Source organism: Odocoileus virginianus, chromosome 31 (assembly GCF_023699985.2).
Source record: "Odocoileus virginianus isolate 20LAN1187 ecotype Illinois chromosome 31, Ovbor_1.2, whole genome shotgun sequence".
In the NCBI taxonomy this organism is placed as follows: Eukaryota; Metazoa; Chordata; class Mammalia; order Artiodactyla; family Cervidae; genus Odocoileus; species Odocoileus virginianus.
Genome location: NC_069704.1, coordinates 15,334,803 through 15,362,062, shown reverse-complemented (window position 1 = coordinate 15,362,062; position 27,260 = coordinate 15,334,803). Strand labels below are relative to the sequence as shown.

Below are 27,260 nucleotides of genomic sequence, written 5' to 3'. Positions count from 1 at the left end.
TCGGCTGTAATTTGATCCAGAGCTGATAGCAACCTCTTCCACACAATTTGGGTTGGTGCTGAGATAGAAAAAAGCTGGTGTGGCCCGGAACATGGAGGCTGAGTTAGCTGAAAAGAAGTCTGCTGCACAGTTCAGGGTTTATTGAAAAAGGAGAATCTGCTGGGTGAAAGGAGAGAAGGTAAATAAGTGCCTCTCGCCCTGTGAGCTCAGGCTGTCCAGAGCTGGACTTGCCAGAGTTATTTTCACAGGCTATCAGCAGGAGCATTCTTTCAGAGAAAATCCTCCTGTCATAGCTCCTTTCACTACATTGACAGATTCCTCAACTTTATTTCCCCTGCAGGAATAATTGATCTTTTACAATAAAAGTATAGGAAGGTGCTAAATATGATCACAGTAGTGAAAGGTTTGGCTTGTGGCTTTTGTGCTTGGACATCTGGTTCTAGATTACAGTGGCTTTGTAGAGTCTGCCATGAGCTCAGTGAAGTAACTCCGTCATTAGGATAATAACTGGCTATCTCAATTCAGGATATACATGAAGATAGGAAGGGCATGCCTTCTAATACATTTTTAACTTCTTAATGGTGAGTGTCTCCATTGAGTTTATGGGAAGCTATGTGTATCTTTCAGTCACACAGTAAATAGCAGGGCAAAGGTGGCCAGGGCAAGTTTTGCCTTATTTGAAATCAGCTTCCCAGCTTTTTATGCCCAAGTATGCACTTTACATTCGTAAAGGAGAAAAGTGTAAAAAAAGAAGGTCCTGCATTAGAAGCCCTTCTTCCAAACCACATGTGTTTCTGTTGCCTTAGTGTGAATCGAGGTACCAAGGTGCAACTTGAAACTAGAAACTGGATTGTCATCTAGAGTCGGTTGTTGAGAATCTCATGAGAAATATTTTATGACCTAATTAGATTGGAGAAGCTGTTAGGTTATAATTGGTAGGTAGTAAAAAGCAAATAACCATTTAGCTCATGAAAGAAAAAAAATACACTGTGTAAGAAAGGGAAGGAAGAAGGAGGTGTATCTTAATATCAGTTAAGATAGTAGAAGAATAAAAAGTACAGTAAAAGCTTTTTCCACTGCTACTCTGAGGTTCCACACTGTTTTACCATTTGGTGATAAAACATTGATGTTCTCGTATGAAAACAGCTAATGAAGATTGAAGTTTACTCTTTCTTCTATATGGGCAGTCTCTTTACTTCTGAGAAGATTCCAGTTCAAAAAAAAAATAGGTCTCAGCCAGAATCAAAGTCAGTATTAACTTACCAAGAAATCTGAAATCAGTCAAGACACTCAGAAACTACGAAAACTTTTGAAGTATTAAGGGTTTTCTTGACAAATGGCATTTGAAGATATATCAAGCTAGAAAAAGTTTATTTTTTTTTCCCCTCCTTTCTTTGAAGTTATGATGTCAAGGACACCATTCCTATTATGTCTGATTTCCTTTCTTTGACCACTGTTGCATCTGGCAAAGTCCAGTGAGAGAAATTGGCTGATATTGGAATTCTTTCATTAGTGGACTCATAGCCCCACCAGCTTGGGGGGTATGCAGTGAGTACAGGCCTTAAGATGTTTTGTTCTTCCTTCTGCCCCAGGTTCCTAATGTGAGAGAGTAGACCCAGATGATGGAGGTGCTTCAGTGTGATGGCTGTGACTTCAGAGCTCCGTCTTATGAAGATCTCAAGGCGCACATCCAGGATGTCCACACGGCATTTCTGCAGCCGACGGACGTTGCTGAAGACAATGTGAATGAGTCACGATCTGGGTCCATAAATGCCAGTAACCAGACAGAGGTGGAGTTTTCATCTATAAAGGATGAATTTGCGATTGCAGAGGACTTAACAGGTATCTTAACTAGGATCAACTTAACTAAGATCGACACGTCTGGTGTATTTCACTACGCTCATCTATTTTGAGCCTATAGCTGTAGTTCTTTTTGTAAATTTTTTGACAGGAAAGTAGGATTTACTGGTGGGCATGAGTAAGGAGGTGACAGCACCAAGACTCTAATGAATGCAGAGCCCACCATTTGTCCAGAGGGTCATGATAAGTGGTGTATTTGATGCCACAGCCATCTGGGATGAGCCACTTTTCTGCACCATGTTTCCAGATTCATCTGTAGGAAACTTAGTAAATGCCCATTTCCTGGAGGAGCGGCTCTTCTAGTGGCCTGGGAATTTGAACTTGGCCCTGTGGAGGGCCTCGGTCACATACTTCTTGTTCTACAACTTGGTATGGATGGAGATTATGACTTGCCAATGTGAACCCCGGCCACTATGTCCTGGGGCTTTCTAAAGTCACAGCACATGCCCTGTCTGGAGCCTGGATTGGGGATGGCATGCCAGTCAGGAATGTCCCCTGGAGGGGACTGTCTTCAAGTTGCTTAGAGCAGCCTGTACAGGCAAAGGCTGTGGACCCTAATGAGGCAGCTGTAGCCATGGTTCTTGACATGCACAGGTCCTACAGAGCTTCTTGCTCTTTGTGAGCCATTTTTCTTTTTTATTTGGCTGCACCATGCAACTTGAGGGATCTTGGTTCCCTGACCAGAGATTGAACCTGGGCCATGGCAGGGAGAGCACAGAGTCCTAACCCCTGGAATTCCCCTCTATGAGCCATTTTTGTGATTTGGGTGTCACGTTTCTCTTGCTGAGTAGCCCAGGTAATAGACCTTTCAGCTTCCTTATGTCTCTTAGCTTCCTTTCAATTTGGAGCATAAGGTAGTATCTTGGAAAGTTCTAGAATGAATATCACCTTTTATGAAACTTGCACAGCTCTGTGGCACATAGACAGAGATGAGAGGAGTCTTGCACCTGAAGCCAAGCACTACCTTCCATCCATGAGAGGCAACATGTGTGTGTTCATTAATGCTTCGTTAATACTCTTCAGGGCCTCATCTTGAGATGTTAGGCCTTTTGAATGTGATGTTTATTAATGAAGAATAATTGAAAAGCAGACTGGATTTGCATGATTGAATTTCTTGATTTGCTTTTGCTTCGCTCTTCTCTTCCCACTTACCTTATGCTTTCTCTTTAGGTCAAAATGCAACCGCCTTGGGGACTGGAAGTTACTATGGCCATAGTCCAGGATATTACAGTCAGCATATTGCCCCTAATCCCAAACCAACAAACAAGTTTTTTCAATGCAAGTTCTGTGTGCGCTACTTCAGGTCAAAAAACCTCCTCATTGAACACACTAGAAAGGTCCACGGAGCTCAAGCTGAAGGGAGTTCAGCCGGACCCCCTGTTCCAGGATCCTTAAATTATAATATCATGATGCATGAGGGATTTGGAAAGGTCTTCTCTTGCCAGTTTTGCACATACAAGTCACCAAGGAGGGCAAGAATAATTAAGCATCAGAAGATGTATCACAAAAACAATTTGAAGGAGACCACTGCTCCCCCCCCTGCCCCTGCTCCAATGCCAGACCCGGTGGTCCCACCCATGTCCCTGCAGGACCCCTGCAAGGAACTGCCAGCGGAGGTCGTGGAGCGCAGCATCTTAGAATCCATGGTCAAGCCGCTGACCAAGTCTCGAGGCAACTTCTGCTGTGAGTGGTGCAGCTATCAGACCCCCCGCCGAGAACGCTGGTGTGACCACATGATGAAGAAGCACCGCAGCATGGTCAAGATCCTGTCCAGTCTCAGGCAGCAGCAAGAAGGGACGAGTGTGCCTGAGGCGCAGAACAAGAACGACCTCAGCCCCACTTCTAACTCCGCCTATATGTCCATGAATGCTGCCAGCCGGGAGTTACCCAACACTAACGTCTCCAGCTTCAGGGGCTCCATCGGCAACTCCATCATGAGACCCAATTCTTCTTCCACTTCCAAGTTTTCGCCCATGTCTTACCCTCAGATGAAGCCGAAGTCACCTCACAATTCTGGCCTTGTGAACTTGGCAGAGAGATCCCGGTACGGAATGCCCGAGATGACCAATTCTGCTGCTGACCTGGAAACGAATAGCATGCTGAATGATTCCAGTTCCGATGAAGAGTTAAATGAGATAGACAGTGAAAACGGCTTGAATGCTATGGATCACCCGACGGCAGGCATGTCTGCAGAGCAGCTGATGGGCTCAGATGGCAACAAATTATTGGAGACCAAGGGGATCCCGTTTAGAAGATTCATGAATAGGTTCCAGTGCCCCTTTTGTCCTTTCCTCACCATGCATCGACGTAGTATTTCCCGTCACATAGAAAACATCCACTTATCTGGAAAGACAGCCGTCTACAAATGTGATGAATGTCCGTTTACTTGCAAGAGCTCGTTAAAACTTGGGGCTCACAAACAGTGTCACACGGGTACCACGTCAGATTGGGATGCTGTGAATTCGCAGAGTGAAGGCATCTCCTCACTGAATGAAGGTGTCATGTCTTACGAGAGCTCAAGCATCAATGGCAGGAAGTCGGGGGTCCTGCTGGATCCTCTGCAGCAGCAACAGCCGCCTCCTCCGCCACCCCCACCACCACCTCCTCCATCACAGCCTCAGCCGCCACAGCTACAGTCGCCCCATCAGCTGCCACCCCAGCCCCAGCTGCCCCCGCCGCCTCCCCCGCCGCCCGCACAAGCCCCACCCCTGCACCCCTACAAGTGCACCATGTGTAATTACTCCACCACGACTCTGAAAGGGCTGCGAGTTCATCAGCAGCACAAACACTCTTTCTGCGACAACTTGCCAAAATTCGAGGGGCAGCCCTCAAGCCTGCCGTTGGACAGCGAGACAGACAGCCACCCCTCTTCCAGCAACACTGTGAAGAAAAGTCAGACCTCAATTCTTGGGTTGTCCTCCAAGAACAATTTTGTCGCCAAGGCCTCTAGGAAGCTCGCTAACGACTTTCCGCTCGACTTGTCGCCCGTGAAGAAGAGGACCAGGATTGACGAGATAGCAAGCAACCTGCAGAGCAAAATTAACCAAACAAAACAGCAGGAGGATGCGGTGATCAACGTGGAGGATGACGAGGAGGAAGAAGAGGACAATGAAGTGGAGATCGAGGTGGAGCTGGACAGGGAGGAAGAGCCGCCGGAGCCCGTCCTGGAGGTGCCCACGCCCTTCTCTGCCCAGCAGATCTGGGCAAGAGAGGCCCCTGAGCCCCCAAAGGAGCCCAACTTCAGAACTGTCGCCCATGATTACAATGCCACCAATGGCGCTGAAATAGAGCTCACCCTTTCTGAAGATGAAGAGGATTATTACGGCTCCTCCACCAACATGAAAGATCACCAGGTTTCCAATACCACTCTGCTGAACACCCAGACTCCTATCTACGCAACTGAGCACAATAATGAAAATACCGACTTTAGTGACTCGGGAAGGCTTTATTATTGCAAACACTGTGACTTTAACAACAAATCTGCCCGGAGCGTCAGCACCCACTACCAGCGCATGCACCCATACATTAAGTTCAGCTTCAGGTACATCTTGGACCCCAACGATCACAGTGCAGTGTACCGGTGCCTGGAATGCTACATTGATTACACCAACTTCGAAGACCTGCAGCAGCATTACGGCGAACACCACCCAGAAGCCATGAATGTCCTCAACTTTGACCATTCGGACCTGATCTACCGGTGTCGGTTTTGTTCCTACACAAGCCCGAACGTCCGAAGCCTGATGCCACATTACCAAAGAATGCATCCCACCGTGAAGATTAACAATGCCATGATCTTTTCGAGCTACGTGGTGGAGCAGCAGGAGGGGCTAGGCACGGAATCCCAGACGCTACGGGAGATCCTGAATTCGGCTCCGAAGAACATGGCCACGTCCACTCCCGTGGCCCGTGGTGGCGGTATGCCAGCTCCGTTCCCCAAAAACACTCCTTCCAAGACCTTTCCTCCAGAATGTGAAAATCAGAAGGACCCCTCGGTCAACACCGTGGTCGTGTACGACTGTGACGTTTGCTCCTTCGCGAGTCCGAACATGCACTCTGTGTTGGTTCATTATCAGAAGAAACACCCGGAAGAAAAGGCTTCCTACTTTAGGATCCAGAAAACCATGCGAATGGTGTCTGTGGACAGGGGCTCTGCCCTTTCTCAGTTATCATTTGAGGTGGGTGCTCCAATGTCTCCCAAAATGTCCACCATGGGTTCCCCACCCCCCCCACAACCCCCGCCAGACCTCAGTGCTGACCTTTACTACTGCAAACACTGTTCCTACAGCAATCGGTCAGTTGTGGGCGTCCTTGTCCACTACCAGAAAAGACACCCAGAAATAAAGGTTACTGCCAAATATATCAGACAGGCTCCTCCCACAGCTGCAATGATGAGAGGGCCGGAGGGGCCCCATGGCTCCCCCCGGTCATCCGCCCCTATGCAACAGCTCAACCGGAGCAGCTCCGAGAGAGATGGCCCTCCCGTGGAGAATGAGATGTTTTTTTGCCAGCACTGTGATTATGGGAACCGGACGGTCAAAGGTGTCCTCATTCATTATCAGAAGAAGCACCGAGACTTCAAGGCCAACGCGGACGTGATCCGGCAGCACACGGCCACCATCCGAAGCCTCTGCGACCGCAACCAGAAGAAGCCTGCCAGCTGCGTGCTGCTCTCCCCCTCGGGTGTGGAGCGGGACAAAACAAAATTGCGAGCGCTCAAGTGTAGGCAGTGCTCGTACACCTCCCCCTACTTTTATGCCCTGAGGAAGCATATCAAGAAAGACCACCCAGCCCTGAAGGCCACGGTCACGTCCATCATGCGATGGGCATTTCTAGATGGCTTGATAGAAGCTGGCTACCACTGCGAGTGGTGCATCTATTCCCATACAGAGCCAAGTGGTTTGCTCCTACATTACCAAAGGAGGCACCCCGAGCATTACGTGGATTACACCTACATGGCCACCAAGCTCTGGGCGGGGCCAGACCCGTCCCCTCCCTCTCTCACTATGCCAGCTGAAGCCAAAACGTACAGATGCAGAGACTGTGTTTTCGAAGCCCTCTCCATCTGGGACATCACCAATCACTACCAAGCATTCCACCCTTGGGCCATGAACGGGGACGAGTCGGTGCTGCTGGATATCATCAAGGAGAAAGATGCCGTGGAGAATCCCATGCCTTCCTCTGAAGACCTGGTGGGCCCTGTGAGTTGTGAAAACAGTCTGCCCGGCCCGCTCCCTGAGCAGGAAGGAGAATGCCCCGAGGATGCCAGGCTTTCCCCTGAAAAGACCATCCAGCTTGCCTCAGCTAACCCCGCCATCTCCTCCACCCCATACCAGTGTACCGTGTGTCAGTCTGAATATAACAACCTGCATGGCCTCCTGACCCACTATGGGAAGAAGCACCCAGGCATGAAGGTGAAGGCTGCCGACTTTGCCCAGGACATCGATATCAACCCCGGCGCTGTCTACAAATGCAGGCACTGCCCTTATATCAACACCCGCATCCACGGGGTCCTGACCCACTACCAGAAGCGACATCCGTCCATCAAGGTGACCGCAGAGGACTTCGTGCACGACGTGGAGCAGTCCACGGATATAGCCCAGAACGACGTAGAGGAAACGAGCAGGATCTTCAAGCAAGGGTATGGTGCCTACCGCTGCAAACTGTGTCCCTACACACACGGCACTTTGGAGAAGCTCAAGATCCACTATGAGAAGTACCACAACCAGCCGGAATTCGATGTCTTTTCCCAGTCGCCCCCGAAGCTGCCCATGTCCCTCGAGCCGGAGATAACCACTGAAGTGAGCCCCTCCCAGGTATCGGTGACCGAGGACGAGGCGGGAGAGGAGCCCGTGTCCACGTCTCACTTCGCTACCTCGCACCTGGTGTCCCACACTGTGTTCCGGTGCCAGCTCTGCAAGTACTTCTGCTCCACGCGGAAGGGCATTGCCCGGCACTACCGCATCAAACACAACAACGTGCGCGCCCAGCCCGAGGGCAAGAACAACCTCTTCAAGTGCGCCCTCTGTGCCTACACCAACCCCATCCGCAAAGGGCTGGCTGCCCACTACCAGAAGCGCCACGACATCGACGCCTACTACACCCACTGCCTGGCGGCCTCCAGAACCATCAGCGACAAGCCCAACAAGGTGATCATCCCGTCACCGCCCAAGGATGACTCCCCGCCACTCAGCGAAGAGCTGCGGCGCGCCGTGGAGAAGAAGAAGTGCTCTCTCTGCGCCTTCCAGTCCTTCAGCAAGAAGGGCATCGTGTCCCATTACATGAAGCGCCACCCGGGGGTCTTCCCCAAGAAGCAGCACGCCAGCAAGCTAGGGGGCTACTTCACCGCGGTCTACGCTGACGAGCATGAGAAGCCGCTGCTGATGGAAGATTCGGAAGAGAGAGGCGCCTTCGAGAAAGCCGAGATGGAAGGAAACGAAGGGCAGGACATCGAGTGGCTCCCGTTCCGCTGCATCAAGTGCTTCAAGCTGTCCTTCAGCACGGCCGAGCTGCTGAGCATGCACTACACTGACCACCATAGCCGGGACCTCAAGAGGGACTTCGTCATCCTGGGCGGCGGCCCCCGGCTGCAGGGCTCCGCCTACCAATGCAAGCATTGCGAGAGCAAACTGCAGAGCACCGCCGAGCTGACCTCGCACTTGAACATTCACAATGAGGAATTCCAGAAGCGTGCCAAACGTCAGGAGAGGCGGAAACAGCTTTTGAGCAAGCAGAAATATGCAGATGGTGCTTTTGCAGATTTCAAACAAGAGAGGGTAAGGATATGTTTTGATTTCCCTTCCCCCAGGAGGCCTCTCATCACTGGTGCCCACATGCACTTCTTCGCTGCCAGCCAAACCGCTCCGGGCTTCCTAGTGACTTAGCTTGCCAGAGAGCTCAATAAGTCAATTAAACATTTCGAGCTTGATTATCTCCCCCATTCTCTGCTCACCCTTCTCCACCGCCCCGGTCCCCCTTCCTGTGGTCCCTCCCAAGCCTCCCCAGGGGAGGGTCGGGTGGTTTTCCTGTATTATCTGAGGCCTAGTTCACGACAACCGCTCGCTCTCTTAACCAAGGCAGTTGTGGGCCATCTCTCCTGTCCTTAGTGCTTCTCAGCCATGCCTTGGTTTGCAGTGTCGGCTCCACGAACCAGACATCTCCAGGAGTAGATTTTTGTTTTTCTTTTCTTTTTGGTCAAGAAGTTCACTCATGGCATAGCTCATGCAACGTTTCACCTGCGTAGTTGAACGATGGGTTTGAAAGCCAGATAACTGGGTGGCAGTGATGATGAGGCTTCTGCACCGAGAACTCTCCTCACAAGTCGTCACCTACTGGGGTTCCGGAGACTTTGCGTAGTCGGCAGCGCGCCTCGCCTCTGATGAATTCATTATGTAAAAATGCTCGCATATATCTCCCTTGGTTCTTAACCTGCTAATCTGCTGTAACGTAAAATCTAGTAAGCTGCAAGAATAAATGCCGGCCACTGAGGGAGGGCTCGGAGTACTGATGGCTACCACTGTATTTTACCAGCCTTTTGGTCACTTAGAAGAGGTGCCAAAGATCAAGGAGAGGAAGGTGGTGGGCTACAAGTGTAAATTCTGTGTGGAAGTGCATCCGACGCTCCGAGCCATCTGCAACCACCTCCGCAAGCACGTCCAGTACGGCAGCGTCCCCTCCGTGTCCGCCGCCGTGAAGGTGAGCACTGGGAAGGTCTGGATGAGAAGTCTTGTGTGTGAGCTATTCGCGTTCCTAATCCACGCCGCTGCTCAGAGCCACTCAGGAAAGGGCGTCCCAGACGTGGGCATTCCTGAGTTACACTGGGATCGGTCTGGCTTGTTTTGATTTCTTTACAGGTTGGATCCTCCTCATCTTCCGTGTCTCCACCCGGTTGCGTTTCGATCTGGTTCCCTTCCACGCGGATAGTTCGGTGGAAACAGAAGATCCGGGCCTCTGGATACAGGAGGCTTTGGGTCACCTTCCTGTGCTGTGTTTGCGTTTCCAAGTGTTTCGAGCTCTTGAGAGGAGCCCCGTGGCTTCTCTCCCCATCCTCTTCTGCTCCTCCTGCTGCCTGACTTCTTGTCTGTCTTTCTCATCTGGTAATGGTGCAGAGAGCCCAGGAGAATCTGTCTTTTAACTTCTTATTCTGGGTCCTCGGAGGAGCATTAAGAAACATTAAATCTAAAACTGAAAGCCTTTAAGTCACAGTTGGCCCTGTGAGCCCTTTGACCTGATTTGTTTCTCCCATCCCCTTTCCCTATATGTTGCTGACAAGCACCTCCCCTCTGCCTCCGACGTGTTATCAGGCCACTTGTTTTGAACATCACAATGTTAAATATTAGTCACTGTTTTAATAACCAAGCCACCATCCCTGCTTCCTAGGATATTGTTAGCCAGTGATCAGTTTTGAGCAGAAAAGTTAGTTCAGGGCTCTGCCCTGTCTCTTTGGATACATGAATGTGTTTTTGTCATGGGCCCTTCTCGATCTTGCGTCCTGTTTTGCCATCGTGGCCTGGAGGTAAAGCTTCTGCTTTTCCCATTGAAGACTGGATCCTTCCTGCTGGCGACACAGCCGTCAGTGGTGCTGGGACAGCAGCGGCCAAGTCCTTGCCCGCCATCGTGGTGTGTCCCAGCCTTGCGTCCCCGAATCGCTCGAGGGAGACAGAGCAGCTCTTCCTGTGTAATCCAAGGAACCACCTCGAAACACAAGCAACTGAAACCCAGGCTTCTCCTTAATTTTTTGTGTTGACTATATAGCAGCCTTCGGTCAAGGGGTGACGTCACCATCTGTGGGCTGGAGATGAGCATGGTGGCAAACAGCTGGATCTTTCAGTTTCCTTCCTCTCCTGAGGGTGTTCCAAGGCTCCTAAATGACCCAAACCATTCTGTTTTTTCTTCTTCTTGCCTTTCTTCCTTTCTCAGAGCCATAACCCTAATCTGCTTTGTACCAGTTTCAGTAGGGTCCCAATTAGAATTTTCTCTGTAAGATGGGAGATAAGGGAGTGAACTGTCTTCAAAAGTGGGAGAGCCTGTCCCTCACATTTCTCAGACAGTAGCAGCCTATGCCCAGATGGTGCCCTCCTATCACCACCACTGCATGAGGATGGCATTCGGGTGTGCCCTTCCTCTAGGGGGAGCCAGAGAGGCAGGGGAGGACGCCTTAACAGGAAATGCTGATGAGTTTGGGAGAATGAAGGGAGAGGAGGAGAGCTGGGGGCAATGATGATGGATATTTATTTTGTTGGTGGGGCATGTGTGTGTGTGTGGTTCTCTTAGCAGGAGGCTGAAGACCCTTCCCACTTGTTCCTGGATGGACTGGAAGCAGCCAAAGATGCCCCTGGCGCCCTGGTGGACCGGGTGGATGGTGAACACTGCTTGCTTGATGGAATGTTGGAGGATGAAACCCGGCCGGGGGGATACCATTGTAGTCAATGTGACAGAGTCCTGATGTCCATGCAGGGGCTGCGTTCTCATGAGAGGAGCCATCTGGCCCTGGCCATGTTTACCCGCGAGGACAAGTACAGCTGCCAGTATTGCTCCTTTGTTTCTGCTTTCAGGCACAAGTAAGTGCTCGCCGAGGGTCCACCAGTGGTACCTGGGAAGGGGCATGGCAGGCCCGAGCGGTTGGAGGAGTCTTAAGACCCCTCTCCTGGTTCACGCCCACTGTTTAGTTGGCTATGTTACCTTGAGCCTCAGTCACCCCATCTGTCAAATGGGGCTGAGAACAGGAGGCTGGTCACTTGATACCAGACTTGGCAAAATCAAGCATTTTTCAAAAAACTAGAGTGTAGTTAATTTACAAGTTTGTGTTAGTTTCAAGTATATAGCAAAATGATTCAGTTACACACACACACAAAAATACGTACACATATTCTTTTTCAGATTCTTTTCCAGTATAGGTTATTATTAATATAAGATATTGAGTATAGTTCCTTGTGCTATACAATAGGTCCTTGTTTACATATTTTATATATGATAGTGTGTACTTGTTAATCTCCCTAGCCCACCCCCCAACCATCCCCTTTGGTAACCATGTGTTTGCTTTCTATGTCCATGAATCTATTTCTGTTTTGTAAGTACATTCATTTATATCATTTTTTAATATTCCACATATGAGTAATATCATATGATGTTTTTGTCTGACTTACTTCACTTAGTATGATCATCTCTAGTTGCATCCATGGTGCTGCCAATGTCTCTTTTATAACTGAGTAACAGTCCATTGTATAAATATGCCACATTTTCTTTATTCATTTGTCTAACAATGGGAATCTAGGTTGCTTTCGTGTCTTGGCTGTTGTGAATAGTGCTGTTGTGATCATTGGGGTGCATGTATCTTTTCTAATCGGAGTTTTCTAAATTGGGCATTTAAAAAAAATGACGGTTTTGGAGGAATTGCTATGATCTACACCAGGAAAGACCAGAGAGTACATTAGTTTACTGGTGCATCTGTCAAACATTCATCCAGAACCTAGTCATCATATGAGGAAGTAAGTTTCCATTTGGGAAATTTAAGTGGCTAAGGAGGTAAAATTAGGACTGTTAACCCATGTGACCAAAGAGTCATTGCTTGGCATTAAAAAAAAAAAAAAAAAGACCTGGAATGGTAAAGAAGTTTATTGATGCTGGAGAGATGTTTGAAATGTAGGGGGTTTGGCAGAGGGAGCTTTCCACTACTTGGCACAGCTTTGAAATTGCACATTGGGTTTTTGTGTGAGGCCGTTCAGAGTGATGGGAAGAGGGATGGTTCTGAGATGCAACAGCCTTTTGTTGCCTTTCTCTCACAACTGTATGAGCGAGAAATATTCAATAACATGTTCTGCAGTCTTGGATGAAGGTGGCTGATTGTGAGGCTGACATGCTGTTTATTTTTATCATAATTGAAAATAAATGATGGGCTGTTTGCTTCTTCAAAAAGCTAAGGTGCTAGTTAGTGGTTGTTGAACGGCAAGAAGAGGCGATGCTTCTACCGAGGTTAGGGAGGGCTGCAATGGCGTTTGTGATTATACAGGTCCTAGGATCTAATCTTTGTCATCAGATTCATGCTCTGGCCTTAAACTAGTGTAGTTCTCACCTGTTCAGTAAATGTTTGTTGGACAGCGACTCTCTTTTCTGACACACAGAACCTCAGTAAGCTGTTGTGAATAAACGAATATGCACTGTTGCAAATGCTTTGGGGGGAATATAAACATGAATAGGACATGGTTGGTGGTCCAAAGGAACTCAGGGTCTAGTTGAGTTATAAGTAAAGGAAGCATACAAACGACTTGGCAAAATAACGCACATGTCTTTAAAAAATGTATCAATAAAATGCTACGAAGTTTCAAAGAAGAGAGATGGTACATCCACTTTTGAAGAATCAGGATTTTATGGAACAGGGAGTTTTTGGGTCACGTCTCCAAGTAGGAGGGTAGGACTTGAAGAGTTTGGAAAGAACATATAGTGTGAAAGGAAAGATGAGAGACGAGGGTCCTGAGGAAGAAGGTGATGCTCAGAGGCACTCGGCTGGTGGTCCTGTTGGACTTTTTGGGGTGGGGGGGGCCACAAGATATGTGGGATCTTAGCTCTCTGACCAGGGATCAAACCCATGCCTCCTGCAGTGGAAGCATGGAGTCTTAACCACTGGATCACCAGGGAAGTCCTTGGTTGGACTAATTTTTAAGTGATATAGTAGAAGGTAAAGTCTGAATACTTGAGACCATATTTGGGGTCTTTGAATGGGGAATGCATGCTTTGTAATTTACGTTACTGGTAAAAGGAAGACTGTAATGAGTAGATATTTTAATCACTGACATTTGTCAAGCCTCACTGTGTGTCAGGCATTGTGCTACGTACCTTCAAGCATTATCTCATTTTATTCTCAGAACAGCCCTATGAAGTGTGGTCCCATTATTATCTCCATTTATGGATAAAGAGAAGTCAGGCCTTTTAACGTAGAGAAGTTGTGTAACTTGCCCAAGGCCCCTCGGCTTATGAGTAATAGCTGGTGTTTGATCCCAGGCAATCTGACTGCATCACTTGCGCTTTTGAGTTGGGGGGAAAAAAATGGGGGAGACCAGGTAGGAGGCTCATGATAGATAGCTGAGCCAACGGGTTAGAACGGAACTTTGGAAACAGTTAAGGGAAGGATGATCTTCATGGCTTGGAAAAATTGACTTCTTGGAGGGGAGACTGGACAGAGTACAGTGCAAATGACAGGGAGGTTTCCAGCCTAGTTGACTGATAGCATGGAAGTGCTCTTTCTAAAAACAAGGAAGTGAAGAGAATTTGTTTTGGATTAAAAAAAACAAAAGCAAACCGACACTTTTGTTTCGGGTTGGTTGAGTTTAAGATAGCTGAAGGACGTCCAGAAGGAGGTGTCCTGAGGCAATGGAAAGTGCTGCTTGGGAGCTTGGGAGAACATTATATATTTAAATGCTAAGAAGTACCGTTCCCATATGAGTCATTTAGAATGGAATCTAGTTCTCTGGGGCACTGATACAAATTAGAACGTCTTCCCACACCTTGTTTGGTAGATTTATTATTTTTTTAACAGTAGTAATTATTATGAAATACTGGGAGTTCATTATAATAATTTCTGTGTAAGTTGCTTCTGAACAACTGGTATACAGCAAACATGGTTTTATCAGAAGGCAAGGCCAGCCTTTGGATCACACAGCTTCCCATAAACATGCCTGCCCTGGGCCTCCATATTTATAAAGACTGTGGAAATAGACAGCCCATTGCAGATAGTTCAGCCACTTTGAAAGCTCCCTGCCCTGCACAGGTGTTTATGGTGGAATTAAGATTTAAAAAGAAAGTCAGCCCTTTTTACATACAAAGTTTCTCTAAATCTCATTTTGTGGGGGAAGATGGGGAATAAGTTCAAGGCCTCTTTGATAGACACTCCTCACTGACTTTGCAGAAAACTTTAATTTGTCCGTATTTTCCCTTTTGTTTTTGGATGTCCTCTTCTACTTTGCAATGCTTTAGAGAAGGGAAAATGAGTCTACCAAGACCTGTTTCCATTGCCATGTCTCTCAATCCAAAAACATTTTTGATTTCTTCCTTCCTTTAGCTTCCCTAGCTCTTGCCAATCTTTTTTTTCCGGTTAAGTGCCATCCTTGGAAAGTAACAAAATTACTTTGAACAGCTTAGAAATGGGATTTCTGGAAAAGGGCAATGAGAAAATGTTGGATGCTGTTTTTAATCCTGTCATTTCCTTTTTTTTTTTCTCTTCTACATCCAGTTTGGATCGCCATATGCAAACCCACCACGGACACCACAAACCATTCCGATGCAAACTCTGCTCCTTCAAATCCTCCTACAACAGCCGGCTGAAGACACACATCCTCAAAGCTCATGCTGGTGAGCTGTTGTTCATTGTACACTAGTTTTCTGAATTTGAAATCCAGTGGTCTTTAGTGAGTGAAATTTTAAGTCTCTTGCTGCATACACATGAGAATAAGTTTTCTTTGAAATCGTCATGTATTCAGTTTTATCTCAAGCTAATAAAGAAAAATTAAAGAATGGCCCCAAAGGCAAAATAATACCAAGCCCCATGTCACCCATGTCATAGTTGATTCATTCAACTAATATGTATCCACTAACGGATTTTTGCTACTCACGGGTTCTGTTTTTTTAAGAGAAATTTCTACATTACATAGACTTTCTAATGGAAGTGCAAGAATTGGTACATCTACTAAAAGTAATTTCCAACTAAAATAAAGTTATAATCTTAGAAATGTTGAAAGGGGCAGAGAGAAATCAGGATATCTGAGATTTCTCCTGAGATGCCCTTAGATTCATTTCCATGTCCCAGATAAGAGAGATCTTGGGTCCTGAGTGTCCAGGAGCTGTGCTGACCTCTGTTACTCTGTCTTCTCATCGGGCTGGTCTCATGAACATCCCTTAACAACTAGGCTCTGCCCTAAGAAGATGTGATGTTCATCATCCCATTTAATCCTCAAAACAACCCTAAAGGGTGGATGCTGTTGTCACTCTTCACTCTTCAGGTGAAGCTACAGAGATTCAAAATTAAGTGTCCTGCTCATGGCCACCCTCGTGACTCAGATGGTAAAGAATCCACCTGCAATGCAGGAGCCCCGGGTTTGATCCCTGGGTCAGGAAGATTCCCTGGAGAAGGGAATGGTTAGCCACTCCCACGGACAGAGGAACCTGGCGGGCTATACAGTCCATGAGGTCGCAAGAGTTGGACACGACTGAGCGCCTGACACTGAACACTTTCTCAGCCACAGCCCATTCACTAAGAATCTGACTCCAGAACAAAACCCAAACATCCTTGAACTCACATGTTGCTACCTCTCTCTGTTTTGCTCTTCTCTACTTGGCGTATGATGGAGATGCCCACAGATAGCTAATCAGAACTCTGCCGAGAGGATAGAGGCCTGAGTAGGAAAGGCAGTGGCGGGGGAGCCTGGGGGCATTTCCCATGATTCCTCAGTCCTCTGAGAAGCCCAGCTGTACCGCCGCCTCTGGTGCCCTCTCAGAGGCGTCGACCGCCCTTGAGGAACTTGCTTCAAACGCAGAGGGAAGTTGGGGAAACAGACAACTTTAGAATAGCTGCTGATACTATCAGAGATTCTTCTAGAGATCAAGTCTCCTCCATGAGTTTCCTCAGCTAAGGTATTTAGAATACTAGTTGAATTCTAGTTTATTTTTTACTTTTTTATTGGTGTATAATTGCATTATAGTGTTGCATTAGTTTCTGCTATACAATGAAAGTGAATCAGCCCTATATAAACATATATCTCTTCCCTTTTGAACCTCCCTTCCACCCCTCCCCACCGTGAATTCTAGCTTTAAATTTTTCAGTCAGCTAGAACTTTTCCGTCTCATTTATTAACTTCTGTTGTATGGTTATGAAAACTGCCCAGAACACAAGTCCTTCACTCTGGTCATCTCTTCATCCCCTGTGGCGGCGAAGGCAATGGCACCCCACCCCAGTGCTCTCGCCTGGAAAATCCCATGGACAGAGGAGCCTGGTGGGCTGCAGTCCGTGGGGTCTCTAAGGGTCGGACACAACTGAGCGACTTCACTTTTATGCATTGGAGAAGGAAATGGCAACCCACTCCAGTGTTCTTGCCTGGAGAATCCCAGGGACGGGGGAGCCTGGTGGTCGCACAGAGTTGGACATGACTGAAGTGACTTAGCAGCAGCATCCTTTGTGGAAATAAGACCATCTCTTTGTTATTTCCTGAATGTTGGGTTCTGTTGAACTGTCTTAATGGAGTAAAACTACTGAAGCTTTAAGTTCACAGCAGGTGGCGGGGGGTGGTCGGCAGATTAGCTGTATAGGCTCTTTTCTGTTAGTATTTTTAAATCTCCCAGAACATTTTACTAAAGTCCAAGGAGTAAGAGGTTTTGGGGATCAAGCCACTCTTTTCTAACTGGTGTATATTATAAATTATTCAGCTGGGACACCATCCTCAGAAGTTTTTCCTATAGATCTCAGCCTTGTCAAAAACACTTTACCAGTGGGAGTTGGGTAAGTGATTTGGCCTGTGGGAAGGACTTTAAAATAAAGTGCCACAGGCTACACACTGACTCTAGGGCACTGAGCTGAAGCGTATATTCTTGGAGCTGACCGAGCAGACTGGCCTTCTGTGCTCACTGGTTGGCAAGAAGAAAGCGTCGAGAGAGAGGGGGAGCAATGCTATCTAGTGCTCTGCACACCTTGGACATCTTGGTATCTTGCGACCTTGGTATCTATGACATGGCTCAAGTCAGATCATTTTCCAAAAATACTCTTGACTTGTCTGTTCTACTCAATAGAATACTTTATTTTAAAGGGCAAAAAGTAGTGTGTACTAACCAGATACCTGGATTGGAATTCTCTCTCAAGTTATGCCACTTATGACCACCCACCAGGGTTCACATAGCCATCTTTGCACTGAAAAATCAAGAAGTGAAATAAGAAGAGCAGTAGTATATAAAATGACATATATGCTTATTTTAATTGTTTATTAAAGTGTTTATTTATTTGGCGGTACCTGGTCTTAATTGCAGTAGGAGGGATCTTTAGTTGCAGCATGTGGGATCTAGTTCTCTGACCAGGGATCAAACTTGGGCCCCAGCAGGGAGGTCCCTGTATTTATTATGTTAGTAAATATCATTGTTCATGCCCAGCATTATCCTGTAGCTCCCAGGTCATGGTTTGAGGAGCGTGGAATTGACTGATTTCTTGTTTGGGTCCTCTGACTTTTTGAGCTTCCCTTCTGCTTTGGGCTGTAGCATGTTGCATCATTCAAGGTTTTGTGTGGGTCTCTTCAAGGCTTTCTTGGAAATGCACGCTGTGGGGGTCATCAGTTGTGAAAAGGAGGCTGAATGCAGGACTTTGGATGCTGGCGTCGCCTCACATGAAACCACTTAGTAATTTTCCACTTAGTAATTAGGTGGCAGGAAGGTAGCCATCATAACAGGGTAAAAGCAAGGATGGAGGTTTACTTGCTCTTTCTTGCTTTGCTATAGTGAGCATTTGTCTCTAGCACATCATCAGCATCGTCCTCAGTTCACATTCACTGGTCCTCTCCTCTGGATTTTACATTTTACCTTAAAAATAAATTTTAAAAATACATGTTCTTTAGAGAAAATTTGAAAAGAAGAAATGCAGTAGCCATTCACAACCTTATTATCTAAAGAACACTGTTAATTAATATTTGATAATATTTCCTTTCAGCCATTTCCTCTGTAATTTTTTCTCCTAGGTGTGATTATAATTTAATGTATTATGCCTTTCTATTTATTTTTCTGAGTATCAGAAGTTTATTTTCCTATGTATGACCAACTCTTTAAGAATTTATTTTAATGAATAGTAATTTATCAAGAAGATATACCCACATTTACTTAATCATTTCCCTGGGGTTGGAGACTTAGATTGTTTCATCCCTTTTTTAAGCATAAATAATATATATTTCTAAATAGAGATTTCTGAGTACTAAAGGATATTTCCTTAATATAAACTCTCAGAAGTGGAATTACTGAATTTCAGGCCTGAGCTTTCTAAACTTATTGTTGTTAAAAGCAGAATTGCTTTCTGACTTGATTGTACCAGTGTTTGTCTGTCCAATGACGTATGCATGCCCATTTTACACCCTGCAGTTCATTTAAAAGCTGGCTTAGGGCAAAAGTAAATCATAGTCTCATTTAACTTGATCATAGTGATCTGAGCTGTATTTCAGTGGTATAAAAACAGTTAAAAGGAAAGTACTTTTAGAAAGCAAACTTACGGTTACCAAGGAAAGAGGGGGGGATTAATTGGAGATTGGGACTGACATATACACGCTGCATATAAGAACCTCCTGGTGTTCAGCGCAGGGAACTCCACTCAGTACTGTGTAATGACCTTTGTGGGAAAAGAATCTGTAAAAGAGTGGATATTGTATAACTGATTCACTCTGCTGTACAACAGAAACACAACATTGTAAATCAACTATCTTCCAATTAAAATTATTTTGAATAAAACAAAAATACTTATTTCTACTTAGGGAAGTGAAAGTCGCTCAGTTGTGTCTGACTCTTTGCAACCCCAAGGACTGTACAGTCCATGGAATTCTCCAGGCCAGAATACTAGAGTGGGTAGCATTTCCTTTCTCCAGGGGATCTTCCCAACCCAGGGACTGGACCCAGATCTCCCTTATTACAGGTGGATTCTTTACCAGCTGAGCCACAAGGGAAGCCCAAATGGGTAGCCTATCCCTTCTCCAGTGGATCTTCCTGACCCAGGAATCGAACCGGGGTCTCCTGCATGACAGGTGGATTCTTCACCAACTGAGCTATTTTTATTTAAATGCCCTTTATATTGAAAATATAAAATATTTATTTTATAAAAATATAAAATTTAAAAATATATGAGCCACACACAGATGCACACATTTTTATATATGTATACACCTCTGTCGTTTAAGAAATCACTTTGACCCATTTCTGTACTGTTGATCAGATAGGGAAATAGAGTTTTGTTCTCAAGTTTGTGAACAGGTCCAAAGCAAACCCCATATATGGGATGTGTGAAATCCAGGAGGCCTAGAGTCATCAAGGAAGTGAGTTTGGTACAATAGTTTGCACCGAGTGACTTGGTACTGGGAAAGCCACCCATCAACCCTTGGAATAAGAATGAAGTGTATTATTTTCTGTGGATGATGCAAAGGCTGAAATGAAAACAGACACAGTCATTTCTGTTATACAGACAGAAGAAGAGAGATGGGAAGACTTTCTGAGGGAGCTAGCTAGACATTTGATTTCAGGCTCTGCTGGGGAATCACTGTAGGCTCCTTCCCATAAACTGAGCATGGGGTGGAGAGGGACCAGATCACTTGATGCTGGAGGGTTGGGGGGATGGTGTTGCCAAGGGGTGGGTCTGAGAGGGTTCTCAGGGCAGGCAGCTTGAGGCGTGCTTTCTGAGTGAACTAACCGTGTTATTTCCTCCCGTCTCCCGTCCTCCTCCTCTGGCGCCCCCACTGCCTTCCTCCAGGTGAGCACGCCTACAAGTGTTCGTGGTGCTCCTTTTCCACCATGACAATCAGCCAGCTGAAGGAACACTCCCTCAAAGGCCACGGAAAAGCCCTGACCCTCCCCAGGCCGCGGATTGTCAGCCTCCTCTCCTCACACGCCCACCACGCCTCCCAAAAAGCCAGCCCGGCCGAAGAAGTGGAAGATTCCAATGGTAAAACCAGGCTTTGACGCGGGCATCCACCATTGGGGCGGGGGTGGACGGGGATTAACAGCCAGGCCTTCTTTTTAGAAGAAAATCGTATATGAAAACCTGATGGTTCAGGTGAAGGAAGAAACATGAAAGGTTGGAACAGTATAGACGTTGGAGGTGGAGGGCGAAGTGAACCTGGTGAGCATCTATCTCTTTGGTTCCGAGACAAGACGTGTCTGCACGGATATGTGTGCAGCTTGTGGAAAGAGTGCGTGTGTCCTGGGTTCGTGTTGAGTTCTCCCTTGGTGGCTGAGCGCAGGACCGTGAGGAATACTGGGCGTGTTCATTCGTTTACTTACTGGTATTATTTATTGGTATGTATGCTGTGAAGTGTTTGGGGGTACCAGATGTATATGTTAACACAATTCAGAGCGGGAATGGAAAGGGTGAATGGTGGGGATGTGTCATTTTGGAGTCACCTTGTGATTTTTTTTTTTTTTTATGGCTGAAGACTGATGAGGAAGCATCAGTTGAAGGGAGGGAGTAACTGCCCACTTTCGGAGCTTCAGGCTACATCCGGGAAGCCCTGGAGGGAGTCTCCTCATTGGCGGTGTAATCAAAGCTATACGCCAGAGAGAATGAGAGCGAGAGCCCAGCAAAGCATGGTTGGTTTAGATCAGCCCAAGAAACGGAATGGTGTTAACTGCTCACCTCAGATGACTGCAGAGTCACATGCTTAGGAGAGGAAGAAGTCTGTAGATTCTTGCTGAGGTAGGAGGGCTAGGAGCTGCTCTTCCCTGACCTGGTGTTGAATGCCTTCTTCAGCATCTCTGGTAACCGGCTGTCTACCGCCAGCCTGAATACTTCCCAGGTCAGGGAACGGACTGTTTCCCAAGCAAGGTCTGTCGTTGCGTCCTTGGTAGGAGCTTAGTGGGCTGGCAAGAAAGTTCATGGGCTCTTCGGAACAAAGGCTTGGCTTTGAGTCTTACTTCTCTCAATGCCAGTTGTGTTTTCCTGGGCGATCTTAGCTTCCTACACTCAAAGGTCAAATTGGATGATGATACCTACCCCTTGATGGCCTTGAGAGATTAATGAGAAAAGATATACATTTAATAAATGGTCATTTTATGCAGCAGTTTACATCCTTGGATTGCAGTTTTGGTCTTTGAGGCCGAAGCATGAGTTTGGGGTTATGTTTAATGTAAAGGTTTAAAAAGATAGACTTCTTAGGTTACCTGAAGATCTGACAGCTCCAGCATGTCCACGTGGTCTGACTATCTGATTAGCAAAAGAGTAAGTGATGAACCTTCATTCACAAGGTCTGAGAGAAAGCTGCGAGGAAAAGGAAAGGTAAGTCCTGGGACTAAAAGTTGCTTTTGTTGAGTTGCAGAATTTAGTGGCCTTTTCTTTGCCAATCAGTAAACACCAGGTTAAACACAGTAGCTCCTTGCTGGTATTCCTATCTTGAAGGACTTCTGTTTAACAGTGAAGGCTTGTTATTATGATGATGGCTCGTAATGAAGTGAGCACACTTATCTCTTCTGCTGATGTGTGGCAGTTTAGTCTGTGTTGTTTTTTGTTGTTGTTTTCCAGGAAAACTTGGAGTCTCAAAGCTAAGGGCGGCGGGGTTGGGAGACAGGGGCGGGGGACACATGTGAAACACTACAGAAAATGTCCCCTTTGCACCTTGAGCTTCTGTTCCTTGAAAGATGTTGGTATATTGCAACAAAGGGAAAAACAGAATTTTATGTACATTGTAAGGTCTTCACATGATAACAAGCATTCGCATGATTGTCAATGAGTTGCTTTTATCTGAAGTGGAAGCTGCGTTTATGGAGCCATTTGGGTGAAATGGGGCATCCCTAGTGGCTCAGGTGGTGAAGAATCTGTCTGTAATGCAGGAGACCTGGGTTCGATCCCTGGGTTGAGAAGATCCCCTGAAAAAAGGAAAAGCTACCCACTCCAATATTCTTGCCTGCAGAATTCCATGGACTTTGGAACCTGGTGGGCTACAATGCATGGCATCACAAAGAGTCAGACATGACTAAGCAACTAACACTTTCACACTTGGGTGAAATAGATCTATCCAAGCACCATTCCTAGCAAAGGCTTTTCCTGGCACGTTTGTTTCCATGTTTTACCTTCTTTTCCCTTTGTCCTCCTCCCTTGGAAGGTGGGTCTTAATCCCCAGCACATGGACATCCTGCAGACCACTCAGTGCATGGCTCACCTTCCTCTGTGAGCGTGCTGGCTAAGTCACTTCAGTCATGTCTGACTGTTTGTGACCCTGTGGACTGTAGCCCACCAGGCTCCTTTGTCCATTGGATTCTTCAGGCAAGAGTACTGGAATGGGTTGCCATGCCTCCTCAGGGGATCTTCCCGACTCAGGGATCAAACCCATGTCTCATTATGTTTCCTGCATTGGTAGACAGGTTCTTTATTACCACTAGTGCCACCTGGGAAGCCCTACCTTCCTCTGCATAGGCTAAAAAAGAGTCAAGTTCAGTCAACTTTCTGAGCCTATACTCTCTGCCAGGAGCTGTGTGATGCACAGAAGAATCATGAATTAATACAGTGCCATTCTGACTGCCCAGTTCAGAATCAAATGTTTAGAAGATGTTATCAGCATGGTGTTGAACTAATCGCAGCTCTTAGCCTGAAGCCTCACCTTTTTCAGGGGGTGATTTCTGATGCTTGGAAGCTAGACAAGGTTAGGACCTTGGGAGAAGGATGGTTGCAGAAACATGATGAAATGATACTGGCTAACTCTCTGTGTAACACAGGTAGTCTGTTAGCCACAGGGAGATAAGTTCAGTATTTAAAAGTGTTTTTCTCTTTCTATAGAAGAAAGGATAATGAATGTGAACACTCTGAGTGGCCATTCTAGTGAGGCTTACACAGAACTCACTGGATCTGTGCTGATTTCAGTGTATGTAAATAATCTGGATCAGTGGGTCAGGAGTGATATTTTAAGTGGGGTGAACCTAAAGGTTTAAGGTGGGGTAAACAGAGAAAAGGTTTCAAATGGGCTCTTCTCATTAATGGATAATATGGAAAGAAAAATTAACAGTTTGTCCATTCAATCAATATTTTCTTGAATCCTTTCTATGTAGGTGTTGTGTGATTCAAAATGCCCAAGAATGATAGAAGAGGTTGAAAATGGACAGTCTATTTGCTGGGGAACCGATTGGTGGATTCCTAGAAGTTACATCTGGGGGACGACAAAACAGCTGTGGGGCTAGACAGTAGCCTGTAAATCAGGCCTTGAATGGTGTTTGAAACTCGCATGTGAAATCCAATTGCACATTTTAATAGGGAGAAGCTGCGGGGCCGCTGGCTCTCAGTTAAGGTTTCCCACACTGCAGATGCCAGGTCGCTCTGAACACAAGAACCAAAAATGTGTTGCAGGCCTGGGGGGAGTAGAGATCCATAAAACCAGGGAAATCACCAGTGTGTCCTTGGCTTTCTGATCCTCTAGTGAGACCTGTGAATAAAACGACTTGACATGCTCGCTGCTGGTTGCAGTGGTCACATGTTTGCCGTCTTGAGAATGAGCCAGTCTTTTCCAGCAGAAGGACACTGGCTGAACAAGAAGGTTCTTCCTAAGCTGCTTTGCCTCCCAGCCCAGAGGGGAGCCCCACAAGGGGGAGAAGGGAGCCCTCCAAGAGAGCGAGGGAAGCCAAGAAGGCAGACGGGAGAGGGTGGGGTATGGGGGAGGGGGGCTGATTTCATTCCCACTGCCTGGCTGCACACGTGCTCTGGACATAAACAGAACTCTTAGACTCTGGGATGTCAGTCTTGACATGTCTCACCAGCATGTGGTCTCTGTGTATTCTCCATGATCTGTGGTTGGAAAGGAAAGCAGTGCTGATTCTGTGTGTAAGATAATGGGAAATGACACATAATTGCTATTCTAAACAATGCATTAAGTTGAAATCATAAGGTTGTCAACAAGAGGAAGTGTTCCGCTGTGTTTGTGTTTACTGGGTTCCTTCTGCCATATAAAATAGAGCACTGGCTTGTATCAGGCTTTTTCTTAGACCGCTTTCAGTACAGAAAAACACACATACTCATATACCTATAAAACAAGAGAGAAACTTAGAACAGTGTAGTTTCATGATGAGATTTGTTTAGGTCTGAGGAGTTCCCCGGGGCCTGGGTGCTGGATACATACCTTGAAATTCAGCTCTATCCTTTGTAAGAGGTCAGGCCAATAGTGACATTCCATCGTTTTCTTCCGTTCAGTTTCTTTCTTCGCTCTGTCCGGTTATGCTGCACAGAATGGCCTGCTTTAGGAAGCAGCTACTGTGGTGTGCTTAAAACAAAAACCAGACCCTAAGACCATGTACAAAATACATAAAGTATATGAGAATTAAGATAGTTTTTTAGCCTGTGCCCTAATGGCAACTTAGGGAAAACACCCAGAACTTTTGGCCATGAAAACCTTCTCCTTGTAAGACAGATCTCCATATAGCCCACCCACCAAGAGACGTCTTTGCTAGTATGAATTGGTAACAAACTATAAGAGCTTTGTGATTTATTTATTTTTTTTATAAAGTGAAGGGTTTTCTGTTACAACTTTTCAGTTGGTGTTTCGGTTGTAAACTCTAGAATGATATTTGATCAGCAGCATTTTTTATCAGGGCATCTCTCCTCAAAAAACCACAGGCACTTCTCATGTCGTATCAAAGTCCAAGTTGTCTGCATCGCATAACAAAGTTTACCACTTGGTCACACACGTTCTCCATCCTGCATGTTCTCGCCAACAAATCCTTCTGTTTGCAACCATCTCTGTACTAATTGCCCCCAGCACCTGAGGTTGTCATTTCCATTTCTGTGCATTCGAAGCAGCTCTGCTGGGAGCTTGGAAGAATTTCCTGTGTGCTTCCGTCTGCCAGTCTCTGACTTTAACTTCTGCTAAAGACTGACATTTACCAGCCATTGGATACTCTGATTACTCATCCACTGATGATCTTCTTGGTGTTCATTTGTACCTGTGGATATGCTTTTGGTTCTGTCCGCCCATTTTCCAGTGGAAATAGTTAGGTAGATGATTATACTGACTTCTTTTAACTGGCCAACGATTTCTTGGAGGCATCATAGTTTGCAATTCAGTTAGTTGTACTGAGTCTCCTAACATGTCTGACAAACTCCACAGAACCAAACTGTACAAGGGTAAGTTTATTTCATTTGCATTTAAGAGGAAAGTTCAAAAGATAAATGATCCAAAGATGTAACCGTAGGGATTGCTCTAACAGAAACTTTGACGCATCAGTCTGCCAAGAGGAAACAATCTTCCTTGACAAAGAGTATTTTCAACTTTGTTGTTCACTGGATAACAAGACCTTCTGTAGAAGTGGGAAGCTGCAGGTTGAGACAAGTTGTAAGCCTTTCCAGTCCTCAGGAGGAGACAGAAAGAGTGGTGGCACTGGGGACATGGGTATTACCAGCATAGTCCCCTGGTAGCAGAGCCCCTTAGAGCAAGTACACATAATCATTTGACCTTGGAATAGAGTAGCTTTTTTTCTGTGTTTTTGTCCAAAAGCATACAATGGTTGCAGTTAAATCCAATTCAGAGAAGCTATAGAGTGAAACTAACCAACAAAACTCATAGATTAGTGAAAAATTTTTATTCTCCTTAAAAATTTTGCCTGCTCTTTTAACATAATATATGAGTTAGAGGAGGCTTGTTTTGCTTGATTTCTACAAGCTATAAATCAAGGATTTGGCAGACTTTTTCTGTAAAGGGCCAGATAGAAAATACTTTCAAGTTTGTGGGCCACAGAGTCTCTGTTAAAACCATTCAGCAGTGCCATTGTAATGGGAAGGCAGCCATAGATAATATGTAAACAAATGGACAATGCTGTGTTCCAATAAAACTTTATATGCAAAGGCATGAGCATGGACATGGATTTGCCCTGTGTGCAGTTTGTCACTCACCCCTACAATGGTGAGTGGAAAAAATTATAGCAGAACCCATGAAATTAATCCCATCTTTAATAAATGCCATTAGAGACCTTTATATTTAACATATAGGCTATTCCTAGAGGTCACTTAAAATATAACTTGACCTAAATACATTCTTTGTTTCATATATGATATGAAACAGACATTAAGTAGAGCTTTAAAGTATTAGTGTGTGAATTACACTTAAGCTTAAAAGAAAATCTTCTCTAAGAATTGTATTGAGTCTAGCGCCAAACCATCAATTCATTTAACCTTGACTGCAGCAATACTTGACACTTAAAAATTAAGATCTGAGATGCCTGCTTTTTGAAGAGAAGCTTTTCAGATTTCTAAATAGGTAAGACATAAAATTCAACCTTTAAGAGGATCCAATTAGTTGCTAGGGCATCAGAACCTTCCACACAGGTTTCCAGTTGCAATCAGATTTCTCTTGGAGTGAAAGAAGGAAGAGGTGGTTTCTTTAAAAATGACAATAATGGAATGGAGACTCTCCAGTGAATAATTGTGAAGTACCAAGATTTACATCGTTTTTAGCACATGGGATACGAGACATAATTTTAATGGCTTGGCCATAATTTTTAATAGGTTCTGCTGGTCTCAAAATTATCTGGCCAGAGAACACTAACCTTCCATTTTTGACATCTGAATTTCTACATTAAAATGTGATCTTGAGTTTACTTTAATGCTTATTATGAAGAGTGGCATTTCTCCTATAAAGACCTAAGACATCTGTAAGTCCAGGGGAGCAGAGCAGTATAGGTGATTCCACATCTTCTGTTTGACATCCAAAAGTCTT

At 45.8% G+C, this 27,260-nt stretch overlaps 1 protein-coding gene across 6 annotated transcripts in view; it reads left to right on the top strand.

The window, feature by feature from the left end:
* Nucleotides 1-27,260, top strand: part of ZNF462 (zinc finger protein 462) — a 149,213-nt gene that overhangs the window by 54,544 nt on the left and 67,409 nt on the right. For 3 of the 6 annotated variants that reach the window (XM_070459342.1, XM_070459344.1, XM_070459343.1), the window contains 6 exons: nucleotides 1,593-1,842; nucleotides 3,031-8,633; nucleotides 9,388-9,552; nucleotides 11,131-11,417; nucleotides 15,083-15,201; nucleotides 20,327-20,518. In XM_070459342.1, coding sequence (XP_070315443.1) covers nucleotides 1,620-1,842; nucleotides 3,031-8,633; nucleotides 9,388-9,552; nucleotides 11,131-11,417; nucleotides 15,083-15,201; nucleotides 20,327-20,518 — 6,589 coding nt within the window. In that variant the 5' untranslated portion in view covers nucleotides 1,593-1,619. The remainder of the gene's footprint in view (nucleotides 1-1,592; nucleotides 1,843-3,030; nucleotides 8,634-9,387; nucleotides 9,553-11,130; nucleotides 11,418-15,082; nucleotides 15,202-20,326; nucleotides 20,519-27,260) is intronic. The other 3 variants (XM_070459345.1, XM_070459346.1, XM_070459347.1) reach the window with 3 other exon arrangements.